The 20,018-nt window shown below is 34.1% G+C and overlaps 1 protein-coding gene across 3 annotated transcripts in view; it reads left to right on the forward strand.

Moving 5' to 3' along the window:
• LOC150108464 (uncharacterized) overlaps positions 1–20,018 on the forward strand; it is a 132,475-nt gene that overhangs the window by 72,674 nt on the left and 39,783 nt on the right. For 2 of the 3 annotated variants that reach the window (XM_090415869.1, XM_090415870.1), the window contains exons 10-12: positions 698–867; positions 6,109–6,259; positions 17,730–17,824. In XM_090415869.1, the coding sequence (XP_090271995.1) occupies positions 698–867; positions 6,109–6,259; positions 17,730–17,824 (416 nt within the window). The remainder of the gene's footprint in view (positions 1–697; positions 868–6,108; positions 6,260–17,729; positions 17,825–20,018) is intronic. The other variant, XR_016550656.1, reaches the window with a different exon arrangement.

A 20,018-nucleotide genomic window follows, 5' to 3' on the forward strand; every position in this document is an offset into this window, starting at 1 on the left:
ACATAACTCTACTTGTTATGTGGGCAAATCAAGAGGTTTATCTTCATATTTGCTGTTGAATGCTATTGCTACTACTTCCTTTCCTCAATCATTATTGACTGAATATAACATCCTATACCTATTTAATAAGATGTCATTTTTTTTTGTCTTCTTCATCTCAGTAATGCGAACTGTTTACACATGGTACTTTTGAAGTTCTTCTGTAAATACCTCTTATATTGGTGTTTCCTATCTTCAGTTCTTCTGGTGTTGGGTTTAGTCTTCTTTTAGATGTTGAGTTGGAGTTTGTTCTAGTAGCTGACTTTTCACTATTCATCCTAGTTCCCTGACAAACGCAGTGGGGATCTTGTTTAACCAGATGATGCCCGAGCTGGCATGAAATCTCATCATGCCAATTTACTGGCTTTTACCTTTAAGTGACTCCACTTTAGTTTCATTTAAAAAAATAAAAAGGTATTGTATTAACTTATTATTATAACTTTAGTTCCTTAAAAATAATAACATTAGAACTGCTTCAATTATATGAAGAACAAATTCCTTTTACAATTAATAGAAATGAAAAAAAAAAAAGAAAGAAATATTATATAATTTGATATTATGTAATCATTATGAAACTAGATTTTTAACCCATCTGTTTTCTTCTGTGGTAATTCTGCATTTCTGTATTTATTTTCTGTTTTATTCAATTTTCCTATAGTGAAGAAGAAATAGCAGAAAAGGAGAAAGAGTCTTTACAAGCAATCCCAAATACATCTAAAGATAGATATTACGAAGTCAGCTCATTATTGAAGAGTGCATTGAATAATCAGAATGAAAGATTCAGTTTTCTAAAAGTGTCTGAACACAATTCATCACCACATAACAAGGGTAAATTTCAAAGAAATATGAGATCCTAAGGCATTGTAGGTTATTTTTTAATGTGCTGTATGAAAAGGATGGGAAGTTATTTAATAGTGATCAGTAGTAGCATAGCATGCCCATTTCTTCAGTTGGGCATGCTGTTGTGGCTTATGAAACCCGCGGTACAAAATTCATGTCAGTTTGACCATATGATTGCATTTTCATCAATGTATGCGAGTTTCAAGAGTGTATGGCACATCAGTGCTCAACTTAATTGGTCCATTGCAATTAATTGTAGGATAATTTTGAATACGTTAATTTGTAAATTAATTGTAACTAAATCTGCTCAGAGTGGGGACAATGTGGTTTGTTTAAGATACTGTATATTAGAAAATAATTATGAAGGAGAATGCTATATTTGGTTAGTATATTTGAATTATTCAAAGGTGTAAAATTTGGAAGAGGAGGATGAGGCTTACCTCCTTCGACTACAATACTGTTCCCATTGTAAATATCGCTGAAAAAGTTATAAATTTATTGAAAATTATATATTAAAAACTTGCCTACACTTCACACGTGTAAAACAGATGAAACTCAGAAAACAAAAACATCAACTCATGACAAATGACAACGGTCAATTGGATTGGTTGACACAATAACCAGTCACAGTACAATCTCTAGGTACTATTGTTTCAGTGCTCACCCAGCCTCGCCTTCTGCACAGTTTAAAACTACTAGAACAAGAATTTCACCCACTGTGCCATCTGTATATCTTTTCAAAGGACTTAAAGGTGTATGTATTTTGAACTCATTCCTAGGGGGGGGGGGGTGCAAAGCTGTATAACTGACAGGAGACCTCCACATAGCCTTTAAAGGAATGCAGAGAACCGACCAGGGCTTCTGACCTAATGTCCAATCCTCACCTTCTCGTGGTGCACCCCTGTTGGGTATCTACCTGGATACTGAATGAACGAGGATGGGCTGGCAATTTGGGATTTAGCCGACCAAATTTTATTTTTATTGGTTAAACCAAAATACAAAATGATGGTACAACATGACAAAATTTCATTCCGGCTGGGGTGTCACCCGGTTAAACAAGGCCCCCGTTGTTTTTGCCAGGGAACCAGGGCGAACAGTGAAAAGTCAGCTACTGGAACTCAACATCGCCAGAGTTAAGGATCGGTACTATCAACATAAGAAACCTGAATGGCAAAGAAATGGAGCTAGCTGAGGAATTAGATAAGTACCAGAACGACATAATAGGGGTGACTGAAACAAAAAAGACAAAAACTGGTGAGATCTTTCTGAGCAATAAATATAAAATGTTATATTCAGGCAATGATAATCAAGAAAAAGAAGGCATAACCATAGTATTCAACACAAAATACAAGGCTTGAATGACAGGCAATGTCAAGTAGAATGATTTAGACAAATATTAGAATGGGGAACTGAATACTGAGACTTATTTGTGCCTATGGTCCCACAGAAGGCTCTACTAAGGTAGAAGTGGAGGAATTTTTTGAGGCTCTAGAGAAAGCTACTGACACAATGAAAAAGGAAAAGTTGGGGATCTGAATAGCAGAGTAGGAAGTGATTGTCAGACATACAAAAATGTTTTGGGAAAATTTGGAGAAAATAGCAAAGCTAATAATAATGGCAAATACCTGTTGGATTTCTGCTCAGGACATGGACTGGTTATTACTAACACCATGTTCCAACATAAAAATGTGCACAAATTCACATGGAGAGAAGAAGCAAGGAATAAGAAAAGTCTCATTGACTATGTTATTGTTGATAGTGATGTTTTCTCCCTGGTGCAGGACACCAGAGTGTACAGAGGATTTGAAATTGGAAGTTATCACTATTTAGTCACTATTGAGCAGGATAAAATTGAATTTCAAATTGAAAAGAATGACATGTAAGAAAGTTTTAAAGTGAATAAAAGTTGAGCAGCTCTCAGATGTGAACTGTAGACTAAAATACACAAAGATTATTGAAGAAAAAATGAAAGAGTTTGAGAACAAGAACCAAACCTTGGAGATTCAGTGGCAAGCCTTGAAGAAAACTCTGATTGATTCAGCTAGAGGGAGGCATGTGGTGAAGTTGTCTCTAAGGATAGAAAAATTAGAACTCCCTGGTGGACACAGGAAGTTAAAGAAGCAGTGAAGGAAAAGAAGAAAGCATATCAAAAGTTCCTGTCAAATAAGTCAGCTTGTGCTCTTAGAGAATACAGAGATGAATGTAAGAAAGCTAAACACTGTGTAAAACTAGCTAAACAAAAGTCATCGGAGAACTTTTGCAAGAACATAGAAAATAAATATCAAGAAGGTGGCAAAATATTCTGGAGGTTGTTGAAGAAGCTTAGGAATGGAGGAGAGAGTGCTGTAAAAGGAGTTAGAGATGATAAAGTTGAAATGAAAACGGGAGAAAAAGATATCCTTGAAGTATGGAGTAATTACTTTGAAAACCTGCTAAATGAAACAAGCAGTGATGACAGCGCAGCGGTAAAAAAACACTGACCATGCATATAGTCAGGAATACATATCCATACTTGAAGTAGAAAAAGCCATCAATGGATTGAAATGTGGAAAGGCAGCAGGAGTAGATGATATTCAACCAGAAATGCTGAAGTATGGTGGTATAAGAGTCCTACAGTGGCTGCACTGCATAGTTCAGAAAGCCTGGACAGAGGGACGAATTCCCAATGATTGGAGTAGAGCTCTCATAGTACCCATATATAAAAAGGGAAATAAAGCTGAATGTGAAAATTACAGAGGTATTTCCCTACTGAGTGTTCCTGGCAAGATCTATGCAAATATACTTGAGAAACGGTTGAGAAGAATTATGGAAACAAAGCTGAGTGAAGAACAAGCTGGATTCAGGCCAAATAGAGGCTGTCAGGATCAGATCTTCACTTTACGACAAATAGTCGAGAAAGCATGTTAATATAACAAAGATCTGTATTTAAGTTTTTTCGATTTGGAAAAGGCATATGACAAGGTGCCAAGAGAGAAGCTATTCAATATGCTGCAGTTATATGGTGTCAATGGGGCATTCTATCAAGCAGTTCTTAGTCTTTATTTGAGTTGTAAGTCAGCAGTTAGAATTGAAGGAAGTACAGGAAGGTGGTTTAATGTTAAGTCTGGTGTGAGACAAGGATGTAAATTATCCCCTCTGTTATTCGTTATCTATATGGATCACATTATGAAGGAAAGTGGTATTAAACATGATATCAAAATTGGAGATGTTAATGTCAGCTCTTTGCTTTATGCGGATGATGTTATACTTCTAAATAAATCCGCTACAAGTCTGCAAGATTCTCTGACTAAATTGAATAGCTGTTGTAATAGATATGGTATGAAGGTGAGCATTAAAAAGACAAAGACAATGAAAATAGGCAGAATCATTGAAAATATCAACTGTGTTGTGAAAGAAGAACCTGTGGAACAAGTAAAACATTTCAGCTACTAGGCACGATTTTTAGAAGATGGTAAATTAAATATAGAAATAGACAACAGAATCAACAAAGCTGGTATGGTGGTAAGTCAATTGAATAAATTCATATGGAATAAGAGAGAAATTAGTCGGAACACTAAATTAGCTGTGTACAAGACAGTGTTCAAACCAGTTTTAACTTATGGATCTGAGAGCTGGGTCAGAAGTAAAACACTTGACCAAAGACTAGAGACCGCAGATATGAGAGTCCTGAGAAAGATTATAGGTGTGAACAGATTGCATCAATGGCAATATCATATTAAAAACGAGGATATTAGGAAAGAACTTGACATTGTCAGCATCCAGGAATGTGTTAGCAGAGCTAATCTCAGGTGGTATGGTCACTTAAACAGAATGAGCGAAGAAAGATTAGCAAAGCAAGTGTTCTCTGCCAGGTTGGCAGAAAAACGACCCAGAAGAAGACCAAGATATAGGTGGATTGATACCGTACAAAGTGCCTTAGACGATAGAAATATAAGATCTGATAATGTTGGCGTCTTGACAAGTAACAGACTGATTTGGAGGAAAATTGTAGATAGGAAGTTAGTAATGATGTAATTTTTTTTTCATGTAGTACTATCATATCCTATACACCCCTTGAGGGTACATGGCAGGAATTTGATGATGATGATGTTGATTAACTTTGCTATATTGTCCCTGAACTTCAACTTCCTATCTACTAACACAACAAGATCCCTAACCTGTCAGTTTCTTCTAGCATATCCTACCATATAATATGACACTGGATATCTAATCATGTCAAAGTGTATGACTTTCCATTTACTGACATTGAACTCGCACCCATTTTTCCATGCCCACAATTCCAGTCTAATCAAATCATTCTACAAGTCCTGCATATCAGCTGCATTCCTGATTACCCTTTTGTTGCATAATCATCAGCAAATAGCTGTGTGTCCCTGTCAAATTCTTCCCAATGTCATTAATGTACAGATAGAATAACAGTGGACCAAGGACTGATCCTTGTGGTGCACCACTGGTTACCTTAAATTTTAGACTCGCATCCCTCCGTATACCACTTTTTCATATCTGTCAATCAACCATCCTCTTATCCTTGCTAATATTTTATAATCCAAAAGTATCATGGTGTATCCATTCCCCTTGTCTAGCTCAATGGTAACATTATTATAGAATGTGAGCAAGTTACTAAAACATGACCTTCCCTTAGTAAACCCATGCTGTTCATTACAAAGTGGGATTCTCTTTCAACCAATTCTAGATGCAGTCCTAACCAGCTTTTCCAAAATCTTCACCACCACCACTTCTGAGATACTGATTGGTCGATAGTTGGATGCATCAGTCTTTGTACCACTCTTGTGATACAAAGAATGTATGATAATCCCAATCTGTATAGGATTATCATACATTCTTTCCACTGCTAATTATGCTTTTTAGTAGATAGTTATAGTGGATGGTTTCAATTATTCAAATAAACTAGTTCTGTGGCTATATGAATTTACTATATCAAGAGTTGACCATATGTAGTAAGAAAGCATTAATAATAAATTCTGAAGAAAAATGTAGTTTTGGCAATAATTCTACTTTCCTATTATTTCAGAATTTTCCATACTCCAATTAGACCACATAAAACACATTGTTCTGATCATAGTTAATTTAGACTTTGCAAATTTTGCATATACTGTTAAATCTTAAAATACATGCAAAGTGAATGATTATATGTGAATGCTCGAAAAATATCTAACTTTCTGGTTGTTTAGAATATAAAATTCTATGTTAAGAATTTTATTCTTACAGAGAGTGTTGTCGAATTGGAGAAAGGAATGGTAACTCATTCTGGAAAACTACAAAGACAAATGTTTGAAAAGAACCCATTTAAATATGATAGCAGTGGTGATGAGGATGACAATATAAAGAATAGTAATAGTCCAAATGTAGATCAGAGCAGGTAGTGTATATCAGTGTATATTTTTTTAATGCAGTATATAGTTTTATTTATGTTGAATTTTATTTATATTTATAAGCAAGAATATATTGATATATGTTCTTGCTTTGAAACAAAACATATTGAAATTTGTATGTATATAACATTATAATTTTAACTGTTTAATAATTCTGTAATTATTACACATAAATACTCTGTGTTTTGCTTTAAAGCAAAAACAAACAAAAAAAAAGTTATCTTCAATCTATAAGAGACTTCCTATGTATCTTGTGTATAAAACTCAAATAAATATATAGCTATATTTTTAAATAATTTCTCTCCATAAAATGTCTTTATTTGCAGGATTAGATAATCCTGTTTTCTTTTCCCTTGCTCTAAAGAAGACCAAACATAAGCTTAATCAAAATGACTCCAATGAGCAGGATAGTAGTCTCATCTACTGGGTGATGAAATTCATCTATGACATATAGATGTTCACAAAAATCTATTCTTGACAATAGCCTATTAGGAAGAGAGTAGATATGTTACTTCACCACCCATGTAGAGCTGACCAATTAATCACTTTGCTGTGATTCTTGGTTTACTGTGATAACAGTTGAATTCACTATCCTTAAAATCATTATATAACAGCAGGTCAGGAATCCCCTATGATTTATTGCACTTTATGCAGAGTAGAAGGCGACTAGAAATTTAAAATGGCATTATGTAATTTATAGATGAGTTTTATATATAATAATAGCACATATGGGATCTCTTAAAGATGTCAGAAAGATTAATTCCACATCTCTGAAAAGTAATGGAACATCAATATGAGGTGCCACACAAAAAGTTTGGGAAATTTGAATAGTGTGCGCAAACTAGTTGTGTGGCCTTCTTCCACTATAAGGAGTGGGGGGGGGGTACCTTTTGTGAATCAGTATGCCACCAGCCAGGATGCTGAGGGACTGCGTTCTTGGGCCACGTGGGTTTTAGAACATTGTTTTAGTGGTTCTGCAATTTTCTTCAACTGATGTGGTGGATTTCAAGAAGCAAAGAATCTGTATCAAATTTTGCTTCAACTTCAAAAAAACTGCAGAAATCTACTGAATGCATAAGGAAGTATTTTGTGGTAATGCTATGAGCCAAAGAAAAACTTTTTTTTTTTTTTGTGATTCAAATGCTTCAAGAATGAATGAATATATGTTAATGATATTGAGCATTCTAGACAGCCGTTGACAAGCACAACACTGGAAAATATTGCAAAAAGTGTGTGAGGCTGTCCTTGCAGATCATATGATGTTTCTGAGATTGTAGGACTGTTCAATGCATTTTGTCAGACATTTTGAAATGAGACACATTGCTGCAAAATTCTTGACTTCCAAGAATATGACAGTCATTCCTCCCTATGCACCTGACCTCACTCCTTACAACTTTTTCTTGCTCTCCAAGATGAAATTCCCTGAAAGGGTGTCATTTTGACATGATTGAGGAGATCCAGGTAGAATTGGGTGCTCAAGATAGTCACACTTAAGGACTTACAGGAATGCATAGTCGTGGAAAAACTGCTGGGATCAATGCATACATGCTCAGGAGAACTACTTCAAAGGACACTGTGGAAACCAGGAGTTTCCATAGCGGGTAAGTAATTTTTTTAATCACTTTACCGGCCATTATGGATCAAATACGCATCCTCATGTTTCGTATCCATCATATATTTCAATGTAATAAATGGTATTACAATTTTAATATGCACTTCGTATCCCTGATAACCTTGATGTCTATAGACATCTTGGCCGGTTGCATGGTTAATGACAGTACAGTAATGAGGGTATGAAGCACCTGTGGCAAGTGTCTAACTTGCATACCCCCCTAACCCAAAAATGACATAAATTTTGAAAAATTTAAATGTAACAAGTTAAATTTTACTAAATGCAATATATTAAATACTTACTATTAACCCCATCAAAATGAGTTGCAGAATTTGCAAGTTCTAAAGCAGTATATTGCCGAAATTTAAAAATACAATATAAAATAATGGACTTTTATATCTATTTATTTTATTTTATTTATTTATTTATTTTTTTTGCATTTTGTGCCTAAAACCTAGTTGCGCCCATGGCAGGCACCTCTTTCGCCATGCCCTCATTACGATACTGGTTAATGATCAAATTCTCTAAATTTTTTGGGTAGCTAGTAAGCAATGTTTCTGCTTTAATGTGTAGTGATTGTATACTCTGTTGACATCAAACTAAACATGCACTATGATGATACAGTGTACTCAAAAGTGATGTTAGCAGGAACATTGTCTAGTGAACTGATGCATTAGTTTTTCATCAGGAAACCAGAATGAACTGAAAAGTCTCATCGGAATAGCTCAACTGAACTAAAAAGCACATGCCATTAATTTATGCTCCTCCATGTGCGGTACCTGTTTGTGGTGGAGTAGACCTTCCAGTGATGGTACTGTTTTTTTTTTTGTTCTTACTCTTTATCTGTGCTTCTTTTTCACATTCTTTGTACTTCTCCTGTCTTTTTTAATGTCCTATCTTCCAGACCACTTTTGCTGGGATCCAGTGCCTCGTTGCCATGTGGTGAAGTGCATGGACATCCAGAAGGAATATCCTGGCAGTCTCATACTATTTTGGCCTCTGCTTCAGTCCTGGATGACCAAGCCAGAACTGAATATGGATCCCAATCTACATTGGAATTGATGAAAATAAGGCTTTGCTGTCTTTGCGCTATTAAATCCTAAACTAAATCATTAATTTATGAATACAGCTCTCCTCTGAAAGCTATAATTAAACTTGGATTCTTCTAAAAACTGTCTTACACACCTTTCTTTTCAATATGATATTCAGTTTTATCCTGCTCATAAACTAAATGATCACTTCCTATTTCAAATTCTAATTTGAAATTGTTCTGATCTAGTGTGAAAATACTACTATCAACAGTAACATAGTCAATGATACTTCTTATTTCTTGTGTGTCTTCTCTTCCTTTGGATTTGTGCATGTCTTTATGCTGAAATGTGGTGTTAATAATGATTAGTGTATGTCCAAAACAGAAATCCAGCAGGTACTTGTCATTATTATTCACTTTGCTCTTTTCTCCAAATTTTGCCAAAATGTTTCTATATTTGGTAATCATTTTCTCTCCTGTTTCGATTTCCAATAAGGATAAACTTTAATGAGTTAAGGTTTCCATGGCTTATTATATCCATATTTTTGTGTCTGACAAATGTCACATATAACATATCGCTATATGTATAATGTATAGCATTATATACTAATGCTAGAATCATCAGGAATAAGAGGAGGAGATTTTGGTATTGGTTATTGCACCTTGCCAAAAGGTGCAATAACCAATACCAAAATTGACTAACAGCAGATGGCAGTTGCAGAGATAGAATGTGATAGATTGAGTATTTTCAGGGCAGATAGAGAAGACAGCTCTCAGATGTGAACCGTAGACTAAAATACACAAAATTATTGAAGAAAAAATGAAAGAGTTTGAGAACAGGAATCAAACCTTGGAGATTCAGTGGCAAGCCGTGAAGAAAACATTGATTGATTCTGCCAGATAGGCATGTGGTGAGGTTGTCTGCAAGGGTAAAAAAATCAGAACTCCCTGGTGGACACAGGAAGTTAAAGAGGCAGTGAAGCATATCAAAAGTTCCTGGCAAATAAGTCCGTCTCTTAGAGAATACAGAGGAAAGCTAAATACTGTGTAAAACTAGCTAAGCAAAAGTCATGGGAGGACTTTGGCAAGAACATAGAAAATAAATATCAAGAAGGTGGTAAAATATTCTGGAGGTTGTTGAAGAAGTTTAGAAATGAAGGAAAGAGTGCTGTAAAAGGAATTAGAGATGATAAAGGTGGCATGAAAAGAGGAGAAAAAGGATATCCTTGAAGTATGGAGTAATTACTTCGAAAAATTGCTTAATGAAACAAGCATTGATAGCACAGTGGTAAAAAACACTGACCAGGCATACAGTCAGGAATACATATCCATACTTGAAGTAGAAAAAGCCATCAAAGGCTTGAAATGTGGAAAGGCAGCAGGAGTAGATGATATTCAACCAGAAATGCTGAAGTATGGTGGTATAAAAGTCTTGCAGTTGCTGCACTGCATAGTTAAGAAAGCCTGGACAGAGGGACGAATTCCCAATAATTGGAGTAGAGCTCTAATAGTACCGTATATAAAAAGGGATATGAAACTGAATGTGAGAATTAGAGAGGTATTTCCCTACTTAGTGTTCCCAGCAAGATCTATGCAAGTATACTTGAAAATGGTTGAGAAGAATTGTGGAAGAAAAGCTTGGTGAAGAACAAGCTGGATTCAGGCGAAATAGAGCCTGTCAGGATCAGATCTTCACTTTATGACAAATAGTTGAGAAAGCATGGGAATAATACAAAGATCTGTATTTAAGTTTTGTCTATCTGGAAAAGGCATATGACAAGGTGCAAGAGAGAAGCTATTCAATACGCTACAGTTATATAGTGTCAGTGGGGCATTATATCAAGCAATACTTAGTCTGTATTTGAGTTGTAAGTCGACAGTTAGAATTGAAGGAAGTACAGGAAGATGGTTTAATGTTAAATCTGGTGTGAGACAAGGATGTACATTATCATCATCATCATATCAAAGATTTAGGCCTAGCATGGCCTGTTCTGGCCTTAGAAGTCATCGTTGAATCGTTTAAGAGGACGTCCTGGTTTTCTTTTTCCTAATGGCTTGTACTTTAAGGCTTGTTTTGGTAATCTTTCTGTTTTCATTCTTTGAACGTGTTCCATCCATTTATGTTTATATTTTTTTAATTTTTTCTATTACTGGTTCTTAGTTTAATTCTTTCATAATATCTTCGTTTCTTTTGTGATCAAATAGGGTATACTTTGCAGTTTTTCTCATAAACTTCATTCCTGCTGTTGGTTAATCTTTGTTTGTGCTAATGTATTGTATACTTTTAGTCTGGTTTGTTTTTGAACTAGATTTGGTTTAAATATAGAGTTAATTACACCTGTTATTTTTAAATATTTTGCAAATTTTAAGTTTATATCTTTTTCATTTTCATATGTGATCGTACATCCTAGGTAGTTAAATGAATTCACCTGTTCTAAGATCTTGTTATCTATTTCTATTTTAGTTCTTGCTGGATCTTGTGCTTTAGAGGCCATAGTTTTTGATTTTTCTTTTGATATTATCATACTATAATCTTTGGATATCTCATTTAGATCTAAAATAGCTTTCTGTAAGTTATCTTCAGAATTTGTAATTATTATTTTGTCGTCGGCAAAGAGGAGAGTGTTTAAGTTAACTTTAGGAGAAAGTTTAATTCCTTGATGGAAATTTTTATTCCATTTTATTATTATTTCATTTAAGAAAATATTAAAAAGAGTTGCTGAGAGGGGACATTCCTGTCGGACCCCTTGGTTTATCTCTCTCGTATATGAGAGCTCGTGATTTAATCTTATTTGTATTTGATTATTTTCATATATACTTGTGATAGCTTTTAGGATATTATTTGGTATTTGTCTTTCTTTTAATGTGTTAAATAATATGTTTCTTTTAACTTTGTCAAATGCTTTTTCAAAGTCAATAAATGTAATATGTGTTTCTAAATTATATTCTCCTCTTTTCTCTATTATTAATTTTAGGCAAAAGGCTGGGTCTATACATGATCGTCCTTTTCTAAATCCATTCTGTACTTCTTGAATAAAGTTTGCGGAATATTTCATTAGTTTGTTATTTAAGATACTGCTATATATTTTATAACAGGAATTTAGTATACTGATACCTCTATAGTTTTTAGGGTCATCTCTATTACCTTTCTTAAAGATAGGAATCACAATTGCTTTTTTCCATTCTATTGGGTGGATACCAGCTGAGTAAATTTTATTTAAAAATAATGAGTCTTTCTTTGAATCTTGTTCCTGCATATTTATATAGTTCTGAACCTAGCTTATCTTCTCCAGGTGATTTTCCGTTTCTTGTTTCTTTCAGGCTGATTTCTAATTCTTCTTCAGTTATTTCCTTTTCATTTTCGTTAATTGTTTGCCAATCGTCTTTTTTAAAATATTTGTCTGTCCACAGTTCTGTGTAGTAATTTAGAAATTCTTCTAATTTCAATTCAGTATTTAATTTTATGTTTTCTTTGGTATCTGCATTTAAGTGTTTCAAAATCTTATATACATTGGGTCTTATTTTATATAAATCATGTTCTAAATTAGAAACAAATTTATCCCATGATTCTCTGTCTTTTTGTGACTTCTCTTTTAGCTATGGCTCTTATTCTTTTATATTCTATTTCATCTTCTAATCTTTTACTGCTTAACCATTTGTGATAGGCTTCTTTTTTCTTTTTGATTATTTCTTTGATTGTATCATCCCAGATCTTCAGTTTTTTCTTTTATTGAATTTTTTGGTCTTTCCTAAGCTTTCATTTGCTGTTGCATTTAGTATTGTTTTTATATTAAGCCATTCTATTTCTATTTCTTCATTTTGTTTTATTTTATCTAGATATTGGTTAATTCTTTGTTCATATAGCCATTGTACATTTGTGTCATTCAATAGTCTAGTTTTATAAACAAATGTTTCAATTTTTCTTTCTGGTCTTGTTACTTGTAGCCATTTAGGTGGTAATCTTAATTTTATTTTAACAAGGAAGTGGTCACTGCTTATTTCATATCCTCTGTGAACTCTAACATCTAGTGAAAATTTTGATGTCTTTTCATTTAATATGAAGTAATCTAATATTGATTTTCATCCTCGTGCTGCCCAAGTATATTTATGTTTATAGAAGGAATTCATTATTTTTAGGTTATCATAAACTACAAAGTCAATCATTTTTTTACCATTTCTGTTTAGAGTGTGTTCTCCATGTATTCCTATATTATTATTAATTTTCGTGTTTCCAATTCTTGCATTTAAGTCTCCTTCTAAAATTATGTAATCATTTTTATTTATTTTATTATATATGTTCTGTAGCTGATTATAAAAATCAATATTATCCTGTTCTCTTCCTTCTTCTGGGACAAATAAACCAATTATTGTTAAATAGCCTCTATCTATTTTTATTCTAGCTTCTGTTATTCTTTCATTCCATAATTTATAATGTTTTAACTGTTTTGAAAGGGAGTTATGAATCCAAATCATGACTCCTGCTTGTGCTCTTTGGTCTCTGTCGATTCCACTGTATATCACATTAAAATTTTCAGTTCTCATAGTTCCTTTTAATTTCTTTTTTTGTTTCAGTGATTACTACTATTTTAAAATTTCTTTCATTTAATAACTGGTCTAATTCTATTTCTTTATATGCTATTCCTCTTACATTCCAGTTTGCTATGTGTATTATATTTTGTCGTTTCCATTTTTGTTTTACCTTTTCCATTCCAGGGTCGTTTCCCATAGATTCAATCCAATTATCTTTTTCTGTCAACTTACAAGTAGGATTATGTTCTCCATGTCAGGGGACTAGCCTGACGATGGAATAGTTCAGTGGTAGGGCTGCTACCTTAAGGCTTCTGAACTAGCCTTCTTCCGAATTTAAACCCATAGGAGGAATAGGGTATATTGAAGGGGAAAGAGTAGATTATAGAAGAATTATAGTAAGATTTATAGAGAGGGCATAGTTGTAAGGCCAGAAATGAAAAGACCCCATTGCCCTCGAGTACTCTAATACATTATGTACATTATCCCTTCTGTTATTCATTATCTATATGGATCACATTATGAAGGAAAGTGGTATTAAACATGATATCAGAATTGGAGATGTTAATGTCAGCTCTTTGCTTTATGTGGACAATGTTATACTTCTAAATAAATCGCTGCAAGTTTGCAAGATTCCCTGACTAAATTGAATAACTGTTGTAATAGATATGGTATGAAGGTCAGCATTAAAAAGACAAAGGCAATGAAAATAGGTAGAATTGTTGAAAATATCAACTGTGTTGTGAATGGAGAACCTGTGGAACAAGTAAAACATTTCAGCTACTTAGGCATGATTTTTAGTGAAGATGGTAAATTAAATATAGAAATAAACAACAGAATCAGCAAAGCTGGTATGGTGGGAAATCAATTGAATAAATTCATATGGAATAAGAGAGAAATTAGTCGGAACTAAATTAGCTGTATACAAGACAGTGTTCAAACCAGTTTTAACTTATGGATCTGAGTGCTGGGTCAGAAGTAAAACATTTGACCAAAGACTAGAGACCGCAGATATGAGAGTCCTGAGAAAGATTAGAGGCGTGAACAGATGGCATCAGTGGCAATATCATATTAAAAACGAGGATATTAGGAAAGAACTTGACATTGCCGGCATCCAGGAATGCATTAGCAGAACTAATCTCAGGTGGTATGGTCACTTAAACAGAATGGGCGAGGAAAGATTAGCAAAACAAGTGTTCTCTGCCAGGTTGGCAGTAAAACAACCCAATAATAATAATATTGGAGTCTTGACAAGTAACAGACTGATTAGGAGGAAAATTGTAGATAGGAAGTTAATAATTATGTAAATTTTTTATGTAGTACTCTCATATCCTGTACACCCCTTGAGGGTACATGTCAGGAATTTGATGATGAAGATGATGGTCTTAGCAGGTAGCAAAACATTTGGAAAAGGTATGTGTGGAACTTCAAGACCGGTGATGATGAGACGCTTAGGAGACAGCTTGAAGCAGTAACGTGGCATAAAGATCTGCAAGGGAAGGATTCTTACAGTGCATGCAGGGGGGGGGTGGGGTGAGGTAATAGTCCAGGTGCATCTGGAAGTAGCAATATCACACTGTATACCCAGGGTCAGGATAAATTGGGTAGGAGTGAAATGGATGAGTAGTATCATTAAACATTAGCTGCAAAAAAAGAAAATATTGTGGAGGGTATATGAGGAAAAAGGTGACCAGCTAACTCATGAACATTACAAGGATCAGGCAAGAAAAAGTCAGTATCTCAGGAATGGCAGTAAAAGTACTGGAGTAGTTGGTCAAAAAAAAAAAATCAGGAATGTGCGAATAAGAATATGATGCTTTGTGAAGAGTTAGTCATGCCTTAGTAATCTACTAACTTTTTATAATAGAGTGACAGCTGAGTAGGATAAATGTTGAATAGTGATTACATGATGACACTGCTGGATTTTGCAATGGCATTTGACAGGCTACTATATTGAACTCTGTTATGCAAACAGCAAATTGGGATGGATATGAAATTGGTGATATGGATAAAAGGGTGAGTGATGGACAGATACCAAAAAGTATTATATGGATGAGCAGAATCCAGGAGAAAACAGGTGATTGGTAGTGTGCCACTGGGCACTACTTGGACCACTGCTGTTTAATTTGTACATAAATGATATAGGAAATAATTTGAAGGGAGATATTTAGTTGTTTGCTGATGATACAAAGTTTGGTAGGGTAATAGTTAATCAAGGCGATGTAGGGAGCTTGCAGGATTATTTCAGTAGGCTGACAGTATGGAAAAAACATAACGGATGTCAATTTAATGTGGAAATGTGTAAAGTTTTGCATTTTGGGATACAAAAATTAAAATCTGTGTACCACATTGAGGGAACTGTAGTTCACATTAATGAAGCCAGGGATTCCACAGACAGAGAGTTGAAGTTTAGATAGCATACTGCTAAAGTAACCAGGGGTAGCTCTCAGGATTACTTGGTTATTGAAGAGCACACCAACAAGCAGAGATAAGGGAGTTATCATTCCTTTTTATAAAGCCTCAGTATGAACTCATCTGGATTACTGTGCTCAGGTCTGTTCACCTTGGTTTCTTGGGAATGAGAAAGTGGTGAAGAGGATCCAGAGGTGAGTGGTCTGTGGAATGCTCACTATAAGGATAGATTGAGGGTTTGTGGATTACAAAAGTTGGTTAATAGGTGAAAAAAGGGCAGATATGATAGATTATTTAAATTAAAGGATTTTATAAGATTAATACAAAGGAAATATTTCAGCACTTGACTCTGGGGGCAAACAAAATATCATCCCTGGAAGTTGAGTAAAGACATGGTTAGTAAGGGTATGAGCACTAAATTTTTTTGTTTGGAGAGTGGTAATGGAATGGGTTGCCTGAATCACTTGTAAGTGCTTTGTCTGTTGATGGTTTCAAAGAAGATGTATGATAGATAGTGTTGATAGTTTTGGTCTCCCTTGAGGAAACTTAGGACTCCGTGGAGGTGCTCATGCAATAATAGTAATAATAAAATTTTTAACAAAGAATTACTTAATTTAATTACTAGTTTTATACAACATTTTTGTGAATCAGATTAAAAAACAAATAGAAAATATTGCTTGCTATTCAAGATTATTCTTGTATTTAGTATTGAATGCTATAGCTAGCTGCTTCTTTCCCTAATCATTATTGTCTTAAATTTTTATTTGTTACTCAGTAGAATATCATCTGTTTGTGTCTTCTTCATTGATGGTGTTTAGTTGGGTTTTAATCCTAAAATCATTTGCCCTGATTCCCTGATATAAACAGTAGGGGACTCAGCTGGTGGGAAATTCATTGTGTTGTACCATTGTTATTTTGCTTTAAGCTTGTAAAAATAAAATTTGGTCACGTAAATCTCAGATTGTCAGTCCATCCTCGTTCATTCAGCATCCAGGTAAAACCTGCTGGTGGGATGCACCATAAAAAGGTGAGGATTGGACTGTAGTCAGAAACTATGGCATTTCTCATCATTCCTTAAAAGGCTACATGCAGGGCTTCTCCTAATTATCCAGCTTTGATCCCTAAGCGACCTCAGAAAATTTGAAGTGTACATTAAATAATGGAATACAAGGTTTGGCAGTTCAATTTTATATTAAAAAAAAAAAAATGCTAAATCTGATTTGTCATGATTTTGCAAAAAATGGCTATTTATGAACACTTCCTTTTAGTTTATCTGATCACTATTATCAGAAAGTAATAAAGAAATTTCAAGATTAATGTATTAATTTCTTTTTAACTTTTATTATAATTTAATTATATAATAACTATAATAATTATCATATAATAATTTATATGATAATATAAATCATATGAATAATAGGATTGCTTTAAAGTCAAAGCTTAAATAACCAAAAGCATGTACTTTTATTCAGGGACTTTAATATTAATTTATGCAGTTTTATTAAACTTTAATAAAACTGCATAAATTTCTAAGCTTTCGTACTACTTCTTTTTGATTTACCATGACAGGCATCTCTAATTATTCCATCTTCTTGATCATTTGATCATGTACAACAGCTAGCCACTATCACAGCTATTCACAATTCAGTTTCCAGACTTTTTCTTCTTCATTCATCCCTTCTGTTATGTTTTAGGGGAGGTTGAAAAAAAAAGGGGGGGGGACTTTCTTTCTATGTTTGTTTTCTTGGAAATATTCAAATCTAATTTTTGCTGATTTTCTCTAAACTGAATTGTCATGATTTTGTCTAATTGATTTTCTAATAAATATATAAATTTTGACTGCTTTTTAAGTTGTATCTTCATGTTTCATATTTAGCATGTCAGCATATGCAACATTAAAATCTGAGGAAAAAATGTCAAAAAGGCAAGAGTTTTATTTCTTCTTCAGGCCAGAAGATAAGAGACTAGAAGGTCAGTAGTATTGTGGAATGGGATTCATTTTTTTTATTTAAATAAAATTGTTTTGAAGTACACTCTAGGAAATCATAAATTATTCTGAGTTAAATCGATTGTGAATTATGCTTTAGCATATCAGACTGAAATAGCAGTTTGCTGTATAATGCACAACAAAATAATGAAATCACCTATGTATCAAATAGATGGTGGCATCTTGTGGTCATATTTCTTTAGCATGTTCACATTGAAATTTTGAGTTCATTTAGTTGTGATGCTTATTCACTAAAGATCATACTTGAAAGTAAACTATCTGATCAAAAATATCTGGATACCTGCTCATCCCAACTTTCACTCTAATATGAAAGGCATTAATATGCAGTTGATCCACCCTTTGGTGCTCTGCCTTCCATTCTTCCAGAAGAGCATTAGTTAGGTTGGTCACTGATATCCAGCAATTTTGTTTGGCTTGCAGTTTGTGATCCAATTCATCCTGCAGGTGTTCTATTGAATTACAATCAGGGTTCTTCTCTACATCTCATCAAACGATTCCTGCACGAATCTCACTTTGTGGGGGGGGGGGGCATTGTCATATTGATACAGGAAAGTGCCTATACCAAACTGTTACCATAAAGTTGGAAGCATGAAATTGTTAGTATGTCATTATAGGCCACAGCTTTAAGATACCCCATTACTAGAAGGCCTCGCCCCAAACCATGAAAGCAGCCACATACTGTGATGCCTCTTCCACCAAACTTCAGGTAACATTCTCCTAGCATCCACCAAACTTAGATTTGTCTGTTAAACTGACAGATGGTGAAGCATGATTTATCACTTCAGAGATAAATTGCATTTCAACTGCTCCAGAGTCCAATGGTTGCCATCTTTACATCACTCCACCTGATCAATACATTTATATGGGGTTTCCATGGCTGTGCAGCTGCACACAAGCATAACATCAGCAAGGGTGATGCAAACCCATATTCTTCAGCTCCAGTGAACAGATATTGTGCTGGCATTGAAGAGCAGGTGTTTCAACACAAAGCAGGTGATTTTTATGACTATATGCTTCAGCACTTGGTGGTCCTGCTTTGTGATTTTATGTTGCCTACCAAGTCACAGTTTTTCTGTTTGCTCCTAGGTGTTCCCACTTCATAATAATTTCACTTATAGTTGATTAGAGAAGCTGCTGAAAGGCAGAAATTTCCTGAATCAGATAGTGTAGTTGGAATTGTTGCAAGGGTGGCATCATATGATGGTGCCAAGTTGGAAGTCACTGAGTTCTTCAGTATAGTCCATTAATATGTTTGTCTGTAAAAATTACAAGACCATGTGCTTCCTTTTATAGCCATGGTTTTGATGTATATAGCTATATCCACTACTACAAAGAAATGTCTGGATATTCTTGATCAGATAGTGTAGTTGGAGTGTTAAGAACTAATAGGTTTTGGCCACTTATATGAATGTTCAACTTGACTCACTTTTGTGTAAATGGTGTTAACAAATAGTGGCACTAATATGTAATGATGTTTATAGATATCCTCATTAAACTTTGCGTATGCAGTAAACAATCTCCATAGCAAACCCTGTAGCGAATGATGTTTAGAGACATCCTCATTAAAACCTGGCATATGCATTAGATAATCACTGTAGCAAATCACTAGGAACAAAAGACATAGTTTATAGGGGTTTGCTGTAGTGAATTTAGGGTAAAAATACTAACCTCTACACTCTGTTCCACTGAAGCAAAAGAAATTGCAGACAACAGAATAAAGGAAATTGCAAGAAATAAAAGAAATCACAGGAAATAATACAAAAAGCATCATGAAAAACATAACTAAGAAAATCACAGGAAACAGAATAAAAGAAATAGTGAGAAATCAAACGAAAGAAATCACTGGAAACAATAAAAAAAAAAAACAGGGAGAAATCAAATAAAATAAATCACTGGAAACAGAATAAAAGAAATAGGGAGAAATCGAACAAAAAAAAAAAAAATCGGGGAAACAAAACAAAATAAATGGTAGAAAATTGTAAATCATACATTGATAACCGAACACAAAGGATTAGCAGGAACCATACATACCACACATAAAATGGCAACATAAAAAGTACAAATGCAAATAATACTGGGAGACAAAGGAAAGGACTTGAAGAGTATGAAATTATAAAAATGAAAATCTAGAATTAATGTAAAATAAAGAGCCAAAAG

Source organism: Typopeltis vanoorti, chromosome 3 (genome assembly GCF_054136105.1).
Source record: "Typopeltis vanoorti isolate ZY-2024b chromosome 3, IOZ_Tvanoo_1.0, whole genome shotgun sequence".
Lineage (NCBI taxonomy): Eukaryota > Metazoa > Arthropoda > Arachnida > Uropygi > Thelyphonidae > Typopeltis > Typopeltis vanoorti.